Source organism: Gobius niger (assembly GCF_951799975.1).
Source record: "Gobius niger genome assembly, chromosome: 1".
Classification (NCBI taxonomy): Eukaryota; Metazoa; Chordata; class Actinopteri; order Gobiiformes; family Gobiidae; genus Gobius; species Gobius niger.
In genome coordinates, this window is record NC_136852.1 from 29,934,478 (window position 1) to 29,951,873 (window position 17,396).

The following is a 17,396-nucleotide window of genomic DNA, read 5'->3' on the forward strand; positions in this document are numbered from 1 at the left end:
CCATGTCGGATGTCGGAGTTTTTCTTATTTGCACTATAAAAACGCTTTGGAAGAGAAGTACGTGTTGTGAAAAAACGTGCAAGGCGGTCTTCAGATCCAAACTGCATGGCCTGAATCAAACCGTGAAGGAGTTAGAGGTCGCACTCACATCTTTCCTGTTCACATGAGTTAATTTGAAGCAGCATTGAGACGCGAACGAGGCGGATCACCCAAGCTAACGCCGTGCTAATTTAGCCTCTGACTTCCTGGTTCGCGCTAGAGGAAAATGCACTATGTTCGTGGTTGCGCTCGTGGTCTTTTTTTCTTTCACAAATGTTGAGTTTACAATGTAGATCTATGGTGCCACATGAAGTTTACAATATATATATTTTTTTGTTGCTGTAAATAGTTTGTTGGCGTTTCTGTGACAGTGACCCTGAAAAGTCACCCTGCAAGGTGTGAATAGTGCTTATAAACTCATCATGGGAAGAATTTGGAGGTCAGGAAAGCTCGGGTCGAGTTTGGACTATCTTTAATTTACTCACTCCCTCTTTCACTGAGAAGGTCCAAGGATATTAATTTTGTGATGTTTTTATGTCATTTTCAGAAACACTTACTGTATCTTGCATCTTGGTTTTACTCCCCAACACCTGCCTCTGAATGAATTACATTTCTTTTTGTTTTTCCCTCTTTCTTCTTAACGCACCCGCATGAGCACTTCCCACTGTAGTTTGTTCGAACGCTTTTGTCCAGCGTCCAAAGCCCTAACAAACTGGGCGTAGTTTGAAAACAATTGGGAAGCTGCCTCCGAGTCTTGCTGTGGTATTTGAGGAATCTGCGTTGGAACAAATAGTCCACTTCCGTCGCACTCCTACGGGAACCTCTCACAACACGCGGGGCGGACGGAGGGAGGACGCACAGCTATTTGTTTTAATGCCGTCTCTGGTCAAGTCTGGATGTCAAGGACTTCTAGTTGTGATAGTGTGAGATTATGTCCAAGTGCAGGCCTACTCAAAGATGAATTGTGCTGCTGTAAAGAGTCATTAGCAGCTCACATAACGTTTTATAGAGGCCGTAATGTAATATATTGAAGTGGAAGACAGGTCAGAACTCTATGGAAGGATTGGCTTTCTTTCAAAATGCAAATGTTTTGACCTGGTTATTGCTATTTCGGTAATTACTGAGCTTATCCACATGGAACGAAAACTGTCATAAGTTTTAATGTCGTCTCTGTCAGCCTAAATGTTTATTTTTAACAACTGAAAAGCCCCTTATCCCTTGAAAGAAAACGCAGGAGCTCAAAGTTGCTCATTTCTGAATCCAATCACTGACAAACATGGATGTTTCTCTGTCCCTTTTTTTCTCATAAAGAGCGTCCTTTAGACCAGGGGGAGGCAAGTTTGCGTCGTGGAGGGACGATTTTCCTCATTCCCAAAACACCCAAGGGCCGAACCTCAACATTGTTGTTGTATCAGTGGTTTTACATCAGGTGTCAGGGCTTTGGGAACCACCATTACACTCGGATGACAAGGACCCAAATAAAACTGTCATTTGTCATTTATCGTAGTAGTAGATATCCAATTAAGACTGAAATTATGATCAAAACAACCCAACAACATTCATTTAACAGACACAGATAGTGTTTCCCTGCAGTTTCAGGTGGAAAATATTGAATAAAAGTTCCCTATAGACTCGCGACCCATGGAAAATGGTGCTGTGACCCACTTTTGAGTCCCAACCCACCAGTAGAGAATCACTGTTTAACATTATATATGGCCAAGCCGGATGTTCTGACAGGACATTTTTATAATACTGACGCTATTTCTCACATTTTTAGACTTTAACAGGTATTTGATCTCTTATTTGCATAATAATATTTCTCCAAATCATCTTGGGGCCCAGAGGTTCTGTGCTGGAGGGCCGGATTTGGCCCCCGGGCCTGACGTTGCCTACCCTTGCTTTAGACTTATCGCTCTGCCATGTCATAAAAAAAAAAAAAGATATTGTGTGGTTCCGCAGTTACTTTTACTGTACAGGAAAAACATGGAAAAGCGGGCTCTGTCGTGGAAAACCCATACATGCAGCCACAAACCACAGCTAAATGTAACATGTCCAATGTGTATTTCCATTGCGTTTAAACATGTGGATACAGGACGTGCTACAGGGGGAACACTGTAAATGGAGGCGTTTAGTCGCTGAGCAACATTTTAAGCAATCGAGCAAAGTGACAGTCACAGCCGTTTAACTTTTCTTGTCTGAGAATAGAAACCAAATTCAATTGAGTGCAATCTTGTCAGTCCAAGGGATATTTCTGTCAACTTTGTAATGTAATTCCCTAATGAAAGATGTGTTTCCTCCCGACACAAGGCGCTTCTGTGCTCTGACCGAGGGGCGAGCTGTGCGGAGAGGAGAAATCGCAGCTCTGTACAACATCGAAATTGGGCTTAATTTATTGCCAAACTCTGCGCGGCCTCATCTCGACCCCTTTTTTAATCGTTAGCAATATTCAAACCAAGACTTGCAGCAGCTTGTGGCCGCTTATTTTCATACGAGACTCAAAGCGTGTTTGACGTGACGTTCCAGAGTTCGGGTCGGGACGAGGCGCTCTCTGGAATGCTAAAGGACGAGTTGCGAGAATGTGATGAGTCATTCACAGTGAAACAAGCCCCATGAGTTTGTCTGTTCAGCGTGTGGGCCCAGCACTAAAAATATCATTCCTCCAACTGATCTCTAATGTTCCTCCGTCTGCACTTACTTACCGCTGGGAAAAAATATTACCATATTCCTGGTATTGTCTGGGGTTTTGCGGGAACGATATCGCGATTACTAAACCGATTCAACAAAAGCGAAGTGTGTTGTTTGTAAAATGTAAATCTTAATTAACAGCCATATTTTCAGTTCAGTAAAAGAACATTATTAGTTCATGATTAACTTTGAAAAGGCTTTAGCGTTTATAATGTTATATAAAATTGCTTGCAAAATAACGAAGTAGGATGAACAGATTTAAAGTGCATTTCCTTTACTTCATCTGCCACTCGTGAAGCCATTCCGCAGATTTTTTTTTTTTTACATCAGATGCCTTTCCTGTCACTCCCAGCCACATTACTACGCCTGGAGTGATCGATGTGTCTTGCCCAGAGATACCACGACAACAATTCATCGCAACAATCGTAGGTAATCCAGGCCTATTATCGAAGCCGTTCACACACGCCCAAAGTAAAATTGATCGCCAGCCAAAAGACGGAAGCTATTAAACTCGAGACACCATGAACTTCAGGTACTCGTTTGCCTCCTGCCACTATTACTCCACTCGACCATACCGGGACATTCCACAACATCTAAGACCTGTATTTCCAGAAAGAACAAGATGAGTGCTGTGCGATTTGTCAAAACATTTCGATATTCCACAACTCTCTTGGATATTGCAGTGCTCTTGCAATATTTTTTGTAACTAAAACCTTCCAACACAATACATTTCATTAAGTTGAATCAAAAACAGTGGTGTCAAAACAGTAAAAAAATACTAAATCACGACCCAAACATGGATTAAATGGAACTAAAAAAATCATGACAAAAACTGTTTTACAACAAAAAGTGTCAATCTCTGTCAGATGGATTATTTTGAAATATATTGTGACTTCTCGCACATGGATATCCCATCACCTAATATCGCCATGAGACTAGTAATTTGGCAATATATTGTGCAGCCCTAAAGAAAACATTCATGCTTGTATTCAATATCTTGTACACTTACCCTACGTTGTAACCAAATAAAGAAATATGTGAGTACTTCTGTCTGGATATATGAACTACTGATGTGCTACCCTTTAAAGAGGGGGTGCTATGCTTTTTTCAATCACACAGCACCAGTCTATATCACACTACAATGATGACCAAACCTTCTGTTGGTCTGTAAATGCAGTAAATTAGAATAACTGCCTTGTATAAAATTGCTCTCTCAAAATGGCTGTAGTGAATGTCTTGAAATAGGCCTCTGTCTCTTTAAGAACCTCTGAGCCTTTCCGACACGCCCCCTCCACACGCTGTCTGTGGCATCAGTGGGGAGGGGGTTCTGCTGAGGAGCAGTGGTTGGTTACTCGGCTGGTGACGAAAGCTCGGAGGCGTCTCCAGGAGGTGGGGGCGTTCCTAGGAGGACCCAGGCAAACATATCCCTAAAATGGCCACCATCAGAGTTTTTACAGATTACTCAAAAATACGTGAACGTGCCAAGGCAACACTTCAGGCATGTTTTTAATGAGGGAATGAAATAATAACATGATGTAAAGCTTGAAAAAGTCGATTTTGCATAATACCCCCCTGTACATTTTTTCTAAAATCGTTATCTTGCTCACACAAGGATTACTTAAACCCTCTGTTAAATAATGCGGTTAACCCTGCACTGTCCTAATCCTCTCACTCGCCCTGCTACAATTGGCCTGCTCAGAGTCGGAGCAGACGCTGCAGTCGTTAATGGGACGTCCCGCCGAGCGATAATCCCTTGGTTTCTCCAGATTGAGGGATAATCCGAGGCATTAAATCAACTGAAAGTAGCTTCAACACTGTATTTCCAACAAGTGGAATTGTTGTGTTTTGTGATGTTTTCAGATTCATGAGAAATAAAAGTGACAGACTTGGTCACATTAAATTCTTGCACAGCTGAAAATCAATACGTTACAAATTACTTAGTGGATTATACGAGCAGCAAACACTTTGTCAAAACAATAACAAACTTTGCGTAGTAGTTGCTGTGTGCGTCCAACCAGTTAAAACCCTTGGTAGCCTCTGGTCGCTCTAGTAGTTTTTCCCTGTAATTTTGTCATTTCGTGAAGCGTGGCCCAAAACTAACCCTCGCAGCATGTGACGGGACAGAAAACCACAATTTCACTCAACCTCAGTGTCACGACTCGGAAATTAGTGAAGCCTGGAGGAGACATTTATTCTTGAAAAGCCCCAAAATGTTAAACAAATCCAGAGCTTGTGGTGCTCGGGGCTTAGGTCAGTGAACTCTGCGGACGGTCAGATTTGCAGTTGTACATTGAACCGCGCGGGGCCCGTGACGCTATTTTTGGGTTGGAATTTCCTTGGATGATTGTTTGCAGAACAAGTTCTCAACAAACTGTTCTTTCAGTTTAAATGCGCTGAACAGCTTTTAAGCAAATTTGTGTTGTTTCTGCAATCTCTTTAGGTGTTTTCTCTGCTTCATACCAGTGATTTGACCCTTCTCAATCTTTTCCACGACCACGGGATGTAACTTTCCTCATGACTGTTTGAAAAATGAGAAGCCACTCTTTCATCGGTTCCATTGAATAATATTTGACCCATCATTCAGTGCTACTTATATTTGATAGCTCTCCTGTGTCTGGCTTATCAATAGGAGCAGATTTGACTCACCAGCATGTTTGTTTATCATAGATTTAATAATTAGAGATAGATGGATTACCTATTCAGCCCCATTCATTGTAATGGTCCCGAGTGAAAATGAACATGGCTGCTCCTCCTATCCTTCTACGAAGCTTGATCCTTAAAAGGACAAAAAGGCGGGCGGAGCCTCCACAGTGCTCTGAGTTAATGCACTGAAAAGGCTTCTACTTCCTATTTTCAGAAAAAGAAAAACTCTTTGGAGCCAGGCTTTTAAGCCGTGCTAGGGAAGGTCAAAGTCGTCATTGAAATGCTGTCCGCCATGAGGACCATAGAAGAGCATTCCTCGCCCATTGTTGTTTATGCATCTACTTTTTGCGGCGTTTTTCTTGCTCTTTTCACATAGCAATGTTTATCTTGAAATGTTCCACAGTGCAGCTTTAAAATAAAGGCCACATCGCTTGAACCCAACACTCCTTTGAACCATCTTTTTTGATGTTGTCTCACAGCATTTCACACACTCGGCAGATATCGCCCAAACTACGCCTTTCCCTCTCTGAATTGTTGATATTCCATCCATCATGGTTTGTATCTGTCACGTAGCTCCATTCACATCGGGAGATGATGTTGTTTTAGTAACTCCATAGGCAGCTCTGTGGTGTTTTTCTGTTGGATTGAGAGAGGCAGAGTTTGCGCTATGTTCCTCGCCACCGCGGCGGCTATGGTGCGGCGGCCTGGATAAAACTGAATAATTTACGAAAGACACCACACAATGTTGAATTATAGAGCGTGGATGAAGGAGAAGGCTGGAGGATGGCAGAGGCGCAGCTGCCGGGGCTGTGGGTTTGACATAGATTTGGTTTCGGCTATTTGAGAAGGGACCAACAGTGCAAAGAGATGTGCTAACACTGTAATTTACAGTTAGAAAGTTAGACAATGTGAGTGATTTCAGGAGAATTCACTGATCCCAAGGTCAGTTGTTCGAATCCCTGCTCCCAACTGAACTGTCCTTGGGCAAGAAAGCTCACCCACTTTTCCTCGCCCACATTTTACTTCGATTGGTGGTGGTGAATGAATAATGGTCAAGTGTAGTGTTTTGAGAAGCTTGTAAAGTCCTTATTGATCTGTCTTTGTTCTGGTTAACACGCTTTTTTACCCGAGCTTACGATGATCACGTTAATGGGTTTTGGCTGACATACTGCACCTGGCCTTATACACTTTTACAATCCAGACTGTCTCTATCAGGCTTCCAAACATGCCACTCACTCGGCACTTATTTTTATTGGTGCTGTTAAAGCCACAGATTGATTTTAGAGACGCCTGTGGCCCCATAGCTCTTACATCTCCCTCAGGTTTTTCTGAATGAAGTGCCTGGATCTTTGGCTCAGGCCTCGGTGTTTAAAGCCCGATGTGTTTGGCTGGAGCTGCAGGTGTAAAGCCCTCAGCGCAGTGACTCAGCGTCTGTCGGTGGACTGAGCTGAGTCGGCAAAAAAACCCTCAGAATACAATGGAATCGACTGAAGGACAGATGCAGAGAGGTTCAATGACAGATGTCGCGTGAAAAACAGAAGTATTTTCGAGGCATGGAAAGTCTTTTTAGGCTAATCTACCTGGTAGCAAACACTGTTAAGGTTGGTTGTGCCCATGTGAACTTGCTGTGAGTGTGAACATTGAGGGAAGTAATAGAAGTGATAAGCTGCTGTTATCGCGGGGTGTTTCCTCTGAATCTCAGGGAGGAGCTCTTTCCTCCGTCATAATTACATGCTCCCAACCACAAATATCAACCACACACTAAGTCTGTGGAGGGCGAGACTTTCACAATCTGCTGCTCAGGATAACTTTTATATTTCCAACAAGTTGTAGCTTTCCTCTTCGCTTTAAAAAAAATACCTGGAATAGCCTTTGATGAACTTATGCATTCCACTAAGGAAAGTCTTGGATGTTGTGGTGCAAAAGCTACAATCCGGAAGAATCCTGCGCATTTCCATAAACCACCACTGAACCTGTTCTGAAACGGCATTTATTACAGTGCCATTGATTAGTTAGCATACCGTTAGATAGAAATGGCTGCTTGTTTCTTGCTTTTATCAAGTGTCTTTTCCAAACGTGGATTGATTTCTGATTACCTGTGCTGAAAAGGAGGATATGAGCCACAGTTGTGCGGAACACATCCACTTCAATTTGCTAAAGCTCAGGAACAATGTAAACGTCAAATACAGTTGAGCTAGTGTGTCCATAACTGCACAATCTCAGGTTCGGCGGTGCAATAAGCAGCGGTCCTTGTGTGGTATGTGTCTAATTTGCCGCAGCTCTTCCATTTCCTGCCCCCTCGGACCTCACGTAAAAAGGCGCAGGATACGGGACATCAGGAAGTGGCTCCTCACACTGGAAGGATATTGTTTCTATTTAGGTCCGCAGCTCCGTCCGGGGAGGAAATGACTGCGGAGACCCCTCACCGCGCTCCGCATGAAGAATTTGGGCCGGGGATGTTTGCTCAGTCGCATTTCGGAAACCGCCTGCTCCATGTCTGCTCATTTAGGAAATTGACAATGACTGTTTGTGAAATGATATGAATGAAAACAGGGGCCTAATTTCTGTTGCAAAACACTGTTGCCGTCGGCAGAAGGTCCAACGCGGTTTAAATGAGGCAATGAATAATTACTTTCAATAGATGTTTTTTGTTTGACCTCAGAATCTCTTTTTCTTCTGAGTCTTGGCTCTAGAGGATTAGGGGAGACACTATTGTACATGTTTTTATTGGTTGGGTAAACCGGAGCACCTGGATCTCAGCTAACCTAGGCAGACCCATGAAGAAAACTCCCCGCCCGGTCTGCAAATCAAGAACACTGACCGCCGAGCCACTGTGGTCATAAAAAATAATTGGTTAAAGGCTCAAAAACGACGCCTTGTTTATTTCCGTATCATAAATCTCCTACTACACGTTGTTTTGATGCAAGTCCACACTTCCTGGTCTTTAACAGCTCCTTCAAGTTTTTTGGCCCCAGCCTCTTGAACCTTGACCCCGCTGTGGTCGCCCCAGTGGAATCATGGGAGTTTGTGTAAAAATGTCATGTGTGTTTGTGCCTTCCCACGCATTCCTCCCAGATTAGCGCCGCCGCAGAATTAGCTTTAGCTCGGTGGGGTCCGCTTTGCATGGGCCATTATCTGCATGTCAGTGTTGCTCGGCCAAGTGAGCTTGTTGTATCGGTGTAAAGAGTTGCTGGTAGTAAGGCTTAAGTGAAAAAAAAAAAGAAAGAGTGAAGGAAATAACAATACAATCAATCTTTTTGAGTCTTTTGATTTCATATTTTGACCGAAAAATTGACGTCAATGGCTGTTTGATACAAAGAGATTCCATGTGACGCAATGGCAAGGCTTCACAGCTTCACAGTTGCAATCAATAAAACATCAACATAATATTAATCAATTACAGTAAAAGGCGAGAGTGCAGATAAAATACTTTGAGTCATATGCACGGGCAAAAAGAACTGTTTTCAGCCTGGATTTGGACATTGTCAGAGTTGAGGCCTGTCTCACATCCTCATGAAGACTGTTCCAGATTTTAGCTGCATGAAACTGAAACGCAGCCTCACCGTGTTTATTAATGACTCTGGGAACCACCAGGAGAACATCTAACCTAACATCCCCGAAGTTCTCAGGGCCCGAGATGGTTCATACGGCTCTAACATGTCTGAGATGGACTTTGGTGCTAAACCATGAAAAGACTTGTAGACAAGCAGAGCTGTTTTAAATTCTGTTCTCTGAGTGACAGGAAGCCAGAGCAGAGACCGGAGCACTGGACTAATATGATCGTATTTCTTGGTTCTGATAAGGACTCGAGCAGCAGCGTTCTGGAAGTACTGCACTCAAAAAAGCAAATATTACAGAAGGCTAATGTGTATTGCCTGGGTTTAAGGAGGCGGCTCGAGAGGGGTGAATAATTATAAAACCGCAATATAACACGTTCCTAACATCCAAATTCAGCACTTTCAGACTCACTGTGACACAAATACTAACAAACTGGCCTACAAGTTCAAGTGTTTTGCAATTAGAGCTCTGTATTTTATCTACACATTTTTAAGTTTACAAAATACCTCAAAAATGTGCCACTTCTATGAATATGAATAAATCAGATGTAGGGCCATTTTGTACTCTACCAGTACAGTTCTAGTTCGCGTTTGCTGACGTGTAATGTTTTCTTGAGCATTCTTCGGCGCTCTCTGAACGTGTTTGGACAGATTCCAGCTCAGGGCATGCGTCCGTCATTCAGCCCGGGTACTCCTTCATTCATCACCAGCTTCATTATGACCCGGGAGTCTAACTAGCTGTGACAGAGGCGATGAGAATAGTCATGCGTGCTTTGTGTACATGACAACAAGCGAGTCACAGGGCTAAAAGAGCCTGGCAGATAACCATTTGGAATGTTCTCTTTTAAAGGGCTGCGGTCGACGTCGAAATGGCAGTCATCGTCACTTAGAGAAGGCGGGCTCGTCAAGGCTAAACCAAGACTACACCAGGACTGATTTAACCGTAGCTCCAGCGGGACAGGACCGCCAGTATCACCCCCCTCCCCTCCCCGCGCTCAGTTTGATTGTGACGTGTGCAGGAGAAACCCTATCTGTTGGCAGCACGTGTGGGAACAAAGCCGTGCGCTCCCAGTGACCTACATTTGCCTCCGCCGCGGGGCTAAACACATGGGGAGACTGCACCGGACCACTCGGCTACTGTCTGCTACTGACTGCTGCGTGTGAGCGGAGCGCGTGAGGGCCGACCATCACCTGCACCAGAGTACTTAATAAAAAAAACAAGAAAATTACTCAAACTGAAGTAGATAATTCATAGTTTATACATATAAAAATGTGTAAATGAATAATGGATTGGATTACTCCCCTCCTGGAACCGCCACCTTAACGTGGTGGAGGGGTTTGAGCGCCCGAATGATCCTGGAGCTCTGTTGTCGGGGGCTTTGTGCCCCTGGTAGGGTCTCCCATGGCAAACAGGTCCTAGGTGATGAGTCAGACAAAGAGCGGTTCAGAAGCCCCTTATGAGAGACCAACAGGCCCGGTTTCAATCGTGAGGCCGTCCTTTTGTGGACCCACCACCTGCAGGAGGAGCCATGGGGCATCCATCCATAGAAAATGGATGGATGGATGGATGGATGGATGGATGGATGGATGGATGGATTGGATTACTGGGATTTCAATGACTAGAATGATTGTGATCAGTATTTTGTCCATAAATGAGCAACCCTGCCTTGAGCCTCATGACTCTCAAAACCTTCAAGAACTTCTACAACATCTTTTACACATTGTTTCCTTGTCTTTTCACCATCAACTATAATCGAGTAACTTCTTTAATTTTATTGCTCCTACTGCCTCATTTCAATCTCTTGAATGCCCTCCAATCCTCACAATCCCATATCAGTATTACTGTTGGCACTCTCTGCTAAATTGACCCGCAATAGTCTATATAAACTTGTCTTTGCCTTTGGGTAAATCATGGCCATTTTCTGTGAAGATGATGATCTTTTCTCTCGAGGCGAACTGTTGACTTGACACCCATCAACTTGCATGCATCTTAAGTTACACTCACTTTGTCCAGGCCATGTATTTCACCATATTGTTTCACCATGTTTTCTAAGATCTTGTTTTAACTCGCCACTCTGGTTCATCAGATGTGGATCCTCTCTGTCCGCGACGCCTACACTACCCTCGAAGTCCAGACTTGTCTGTAGCCCCAGGTGACGGTCTCATTTCCCTAACGCGCTGACTCCCGAACTATTCCTGTGATGGACGTTTGTCATTTTCATGCGAAACTCAAACCCTGTCTCGGTTTAATTTTTGAGCCTTTAGGGGTTTTGCTTTTTGAGAGTTTCCATCTGCGGGTTGATGGGTTTGTGGTTCTCCCATGACCAGGGTTCAGACAGTCGTGAAAAAGGCCCATCAGTGGAAGTCATTGAACTTCCTAACACGCTCTGTCTTTGATTGTTGTGTTATTTTCTTTTCTTTCACAAAGGAGTTACTCTTCTCTACTCAGCCCAGGACACATGACAAGTCTTAATGAACCTTTGCTACGGTGGGAAACCCCTGAACGACCGAGAGTTTACATGATCATGCTTTACTTTTCCTTAAAGTTTGTCCACATTCAAACAATGGTTAAAACTGACAACATATTTCTCATTTCTTCCACTAGGGCTGTGCAATTAATCGAAATTCGATTACAATTTCGATCATTCCACTAAACGATTACAAAATTAGCATAATCGGAAAAAAAGATTATTTTTTTCACTTTTTTTTTAAATGTATGTATTTATTTATTTTGTGCAAAGCAGACTTGCATATTTCATGGCGCTGGGATTATTTCCCCTTCGCATTTCACGTGCCATGGCTCATGCTTTTGTCTGACATAAAAATAAACCGTGCTGCTCAGTTTACTTGCGCAGGTGTGAGGGCTGGCCAGCAGGGGGCAGGTGTGAAACAGAGACCTCTCCTTAATCGAGGCAAACTTGAAATCATTTGTACTTTTATGACTGTTCAGAAAACAGAAAATATTCAGCTTAGTTTTTTTTATTAATAAATACATAAATAAAATAAAAAATGAAAGACTTTTTTTATAGGGAACAAATAATCGTGATTTCAATTATGACAAAAATAATCGTGATTATTATTTTTTCAATAATCGAGCAGCCCTATCCTCCACCTGACTAAACATTTTTCTTGTGCTGTGAAACAATAACTTCAAAATGTGTTGAGTTTCAGTCATGACCTCCATGTCAGCCTTGGTTTTGCCCTGAGTTTGTAGTTTTTTTACATTCTGTGGTGAAATGGTTTAGTTTAATATCGTCATCACTATATTCTAGACGGCATCGAGGCAATGCATCGAGGCACGCGGCTGAAGGTGTTGATCCACTGTGGGCGGGGCCATATTCATTATTGGTTCTAAGCCTTTTTTCATATTGTCCCGTTCGCACAAATCCTCCTGAAATGATTTGGGTTTAATCCGTTTGTCATTGTGCACATCTGCTGAAGTCCGCAGGTCACGGCTGCTGATCCTCCGTGTTAAATGTGTGTGTGGTGCACATCCCGTCACTGCTATTTCAAGTTTGAAACGTTGTACAGATGCTTGTGGTTTGCAATGCCTTTAAAGTGGTTGTAAACGTCTTTCATTTATTGGAGCGGAATGTGGACTGGATATCACGCTTTCCTGTAGTGCTACAACCACTGCTACTACTTCTACTACGACTGCTACTGCTTCTGCTACTACTTCTTATGCAAATTCTGGTAAAAATACATTTTAGTCGTTATTCAGGAAGTGAAAAGTGATCAGGAAGTCACGGAAGGGGAAAGCATTTTTTCTTCCACAGGTTTCTGTTCCTGAACTTCCTGAGCTCTATTATATCATTTTTTCTTCACTTTAAAGGTGAATTCTGCAACTTTTTATGCAAACGAAAAAGTTTACATTTGTGCTTATTTGACCCAGTGGCTGTTTGAGTTGTAATGATGGCGCCTTTACTTTCCATCACAGTGGTCTTTGCAGCGCTCCGGGATCAATTGTTTGGAAGGTTTTCACTGCTGACGGAGCCTCTCAGCAGAAAACCTACATAACAATTGACTCTGGAGCGCTGCAAAGACCACTGTGATGGAAAGTAAAGGCGCCATCCTTACAACTCACACAGCTGCTTGATCGCTACAAGGTCAAATATGCATAAATAAATAAAAATAATAGCATTAAAAGTTTCATAGTGATTCTTTAATGCAATTTTCCAAATGAGCAAGTTAAAAGTAGTTCTTTAGAGCAAAAATGAGTGGTCCAACCCCTCTTTTGTTAAAACTTAAAACCTTTAGTGATGCTGACGAAGCTTCTAATCTTGGACATCCAACACTTGAGCTACAACAGAGTACAGACGACAACTTAAGAACATTTTAGATTGTGTCACATAGTGGGGTTGCATGATTGTTGTCATATAGTTGGAATCGTCTGCAAGCATCATCATAACTGTACGCATAGTGGAATTTAAGGCAAACGATGGGTTATAGAAGGGGTAGGCAACGTCAGGCCCGCGGGCCAAATCTGGCCCTCCAGCACAGAACCTCTGGCCCTCAAGATGATTTTGAGAAACATTATTATGCAAGTAAGAGATCAAATTCCTTTTACAGTACTCTAAAAATGCAAGAAGAAGTGTCAGTTTTCAAAAAATGCCCTGGCAGAATATCCCACTCGGTCCTACAGCAGAACAGTGAATCTCAACTGGTGGGTCAGGACCCAAAAGTGGGTCGCAGAACCTTTTTCAGTGGGTCGCGAGTCTAGGAAACATCTTTTCAATATGTTCCATCTGAAACTGCAATTTCAGATTTAAAGGCACATCTACTGCTTGTTCAATAAAAACTTGTGTGGGAAAACACAATATTTTGTACGATATATGACACATTAAGGTTTTATTTGGGTTATTTGGGCCTGTCATCCAAGGGTGGCGTTGGGTCCCGACTTGGGAACCGCTGATGTAAAACTTTGGCATTTGGAGTTACTTTAGGCTGGAATGTTGAGGTTCGGCCCTTGGTGTTTTGGCGATGATGAAAATTGGCCCTCCTCAACGCAAACTTGCCTACCCCTAACTTAAACCTTTTCATTTATCGCCTCAAAGGCACAGTTGGAGAAAACGGTCCTGCGTAACTGATGCAGCTTTATTACAGGCTCATAAATCATCCGAGGCATCAGTTTCAATTTCCGTTGCGTAACATGAAGTGAACGCGAATATGAGGTTTGGCTGTTCTTAGGTCGGCCGGTGGTCACTGATAATGGAGCGCCGGCTGTTGCTTAACGTGGCCATGATGACAGGGACGGCAGTAACGTCTTTATGAGGAGACCGCTAAATTGTAATAAAGTATTTGCTCGAAAGCAGAGCGACTCCACCCTGTCCCTGTGGGCGCTGGGGTGGGCTCCTGTTTCCGACTGAACAGACCACGCCAATGTTATGATGTTATGCTCGGTTTCAAACAACATGGCAGTGATGTCGTCACGCTGGTGTAGGCGCTGGAACTGTGTGGAAAGTTTGGATGTTTTGCTTTGTAAAACTGACTCGCTGAAATAGTTGACATCTAATGTAGTCATCGATTCATCGTTAAGTCAGGGGAGGAAGAGTGTTTTCTGAATTTCATGAATTATCTATCTGTGTCCTAGGACAATCATCCACTCAGCAAAGCCGGGAACCCAGGGTGCTGAGGGCGCTACAGCTCCCCCTGGTGGATCGTCTATGCATTGCAGGCAATATTAAATAAATAGGATGTAAGAAATAGTGTTCTGGGGGCAATCTCTCAGCACCCCCCAAGCCAAAATATCTTCCCACGGCCCTGCCACTCAGAAAGCAGTATTAGCTCCACTCTTGTTGTTGCCAGGTCCTGTAGAAAGTTAAACCAGTTTGGAAATAAACGTAAAAGGACTCTCTCTCTCTCTCTATCTCTCTCACTTCCTCAATCCAAGCTCCTGTCCCTGATAAAGTCCCAATGAGTGCCAGTCAAAGCTCAATGGGCTGAACTCTGGAGGTTCTCGGCTTTCAAATGAGGAATGGCCTGTCGTGTGCTTGCGTTCATGCGCAGCTTTGTGCAAACCAAGTTCAGCTGCAGAGACTTTTTTTTTTCAAAGCACTTTAAGTCTCCTACAAACATTCACTTTAAGCTCGCTCCTGGATATCCTCGAGCGGCATCACTTTAGCTTTATGTGGGAAAAAGTTGAACCAAAAAAAAAAAGTTTTCTTGCGCCTTTAACCGCCAAGGGATTCATCTTAAAAATAATCCGCAGATGAATCAGTTAGCAGAATAATCGTTTGTTGCTGTCCCTAAATGAATGAGATAATTTTATTGGTTGTTGGCCTATGTGTCAGCACCAAGGAAAGGCTTGTTTATGAACTATCCCCCCCCCCCCCCCCCCCCTCCTCTCTCTCTCCCCCCCTCTCTCCCTGTTACATCACCGCGCCGTGCGTAAACACACTCATATGTCCGAGAGCCGTCAGACTCGCTGCGCAGTTTCCAGTCCGCGTGAAGTGTACCTTTAACAGGGAGAGTGCAGCGGAATAATGGACGCTTTGTGCCAAAGTCCTTTGAGCCTGGCGCCTTGTGCTGTGGCGCCATCTCGTGGACGCTCCGGGGTGGTTCAAGTAGCAGCGATCGGGAAAAGGATTTGATTTGGCCTAAAATAGCGCCGTTTTGAATATGCTTACCATGTTTTTAAGGGACCGTAAAATGAATCACAATTAAATCGAAATGTCAAAATAGCAATCGATTAGCAGCGATTTCTCTAACATTTGAGAGAAGACTGAAAGATGAACCTCTTAACCCCCGCCTGAACCGAGCGCCTTTTCTCCGTTCCCCGAAAAGCTGTTTGACTGGAGTTTACAGGCGTACAGTGTACTGTCTCATTTGAAAGCTAAGACCTATAAAACTCATCTAAGCTTCCTCCTCGTCACGTTTTCGACCTTTCTGATTGTGTTTTGATCTCGTTTTGTTGCATTTTTGACATGTTTCGGTCACATTGTTGTGGCTTGATCACAGTTACATTACCCACACAAAAAACAAAACTCTCCAGTCGAGATGCTTTCAGATTTGGATAAAACTGGAGAAAATGTGCTTGGTTAAGTGGTTAAACTAATACAAGGATATAATCTAAGTATTTTTCCAGTATGGTACTGCAGTGCAACCCTTCAATACGGCAGGGGCGGACTGGCCATATGTCCATTCTGGAAGAGCACAGAAGGGCCACTGGTTTGGCCTCTCAATTTTCTCCTTAACCTCTAATCTTACGCCTTAACCAAGCTTTGCCCAAATCTAAAAGCTCAAAAGAAAAGCGCCAAAGTAGAAAAAACAAAAATGAGGATGAACACGGGACAAAAATGTGCCGTAAAAGCAACAACAAATGTGACAAAAACGTGGCATAAACATGACAAAAAAACAACAAAAAAGAGACCAAAACACAGCAACAAAGCAATGAAAAAAGCAACAAAAAAGTGATAAAACACAATGACAAAGCCACAAATGTAAGGAAAAAACTACAAAATCATTTTACATTTCTGACTAAAAGACATTTCCAGTGTTTCCTCATCTTTAATCATCCGTTCTCTCTTCTTTATTGTGCTGAGAGTTGAACCTCAGATCATGTCGTTGTCAGATCGTCATCTCGTCTCTGACTGGAGGAAGCACTCGCTACTTCCTGTTACGCTTCACATCACTATGTCACTTTACTTCCCTCTTCAAACCTGTTTACAAAGAGCACAACTGTTAGTTTTTAAGCTCCTGCGTTAAAGAAAAGAGCAAAAAGCTGAGGCTGAATGTGAAGGAGGAGAATGACTGGACTCCATGTGCAGGTACTTGTGTTGTTATGATGGTTTATGTCAGAATTTGATTTCATGATTCACACAGCATCAAGAGAACAACTGCTACTTCTGCTTCTATTCCTACAAGTACTGCTACTACTGCTGCGGCTTGATTGCCTTGTAGCATTACTGCTTCTAGGGTGTCAAATAACTATAGTCTTTTGAACTCGGAGAAGCTGAAGTTTTAAAGTGTTTTTCCCCTCCCTGTTGGCAAACATGAAAAACAGTTCCTGACACACACTTGCAGTATTTCTGGAATAGTATTGTGGAAAAGTGTTGTGTTGTTGTGGACCTGTTTTGGAAAATGCGAAGAGGAGACTCGAAGCTTTTTCTCTGAGCTGGAAATATCATTGTGGCTTTACAAAATATCAGGACATTTTCAGTGTTGGGAATTAGCGGGAATATGGGAGTCAATAAACACAAGTGAAGGTTTCCTCTTTACAGACAGATGTAAACTGCAGCACAACAAGCTGATACAATGCAAATACACAGGAAATAATACAAATCTCAAAGGAATCATCGCTATGTCTGATGCTGTTTTTACTGTGTGGCCAATACACTAAAGCAGGCGTCTCAGACATGCGGCCCGGGGGCCAAATGCGGCCTGCGAGGTAATTTTTTGCGGCCCTCGAGATAATTACTTATTTATATTTTATGCGGCCCGCTGGTAAATTGCATTAAACGTGTTAGAACTACA

The 17,396-nt window shown here is 43.1% G+C and overlaps 1 protein-coding gene across 9 annotated transcripts in view; it reads left to right on the forward strand.

The window, feature by feature from the left end:
* LOC306964848 (unconventional myosin-XVIIIa-like) overlaps positions 1–17,396 on the forward strand; it is a gene marked incomplete at its 5' end in the record, with an annotated part of 153,435 nt that overhangs the window by 20,183 nt on the left and 115,856 nt on the right. Inside the window, one exon of one of the 9 annotated variants that reach the window (XM_079559015.1) lies at positions 16,670–16,690. The exons of the other annotated variants lie outside the window; for them this stretch is intronic. Coding sequence (XP_079415141.1) covers positions 16,670–16,690 — 21 coding nt within the window. Of the gene's footprint in view, positions 1–16,669; positions 16,691–17,396 lie in introns of those variants that run through there. 9 annotated transcript variants of the gene reach the window in all.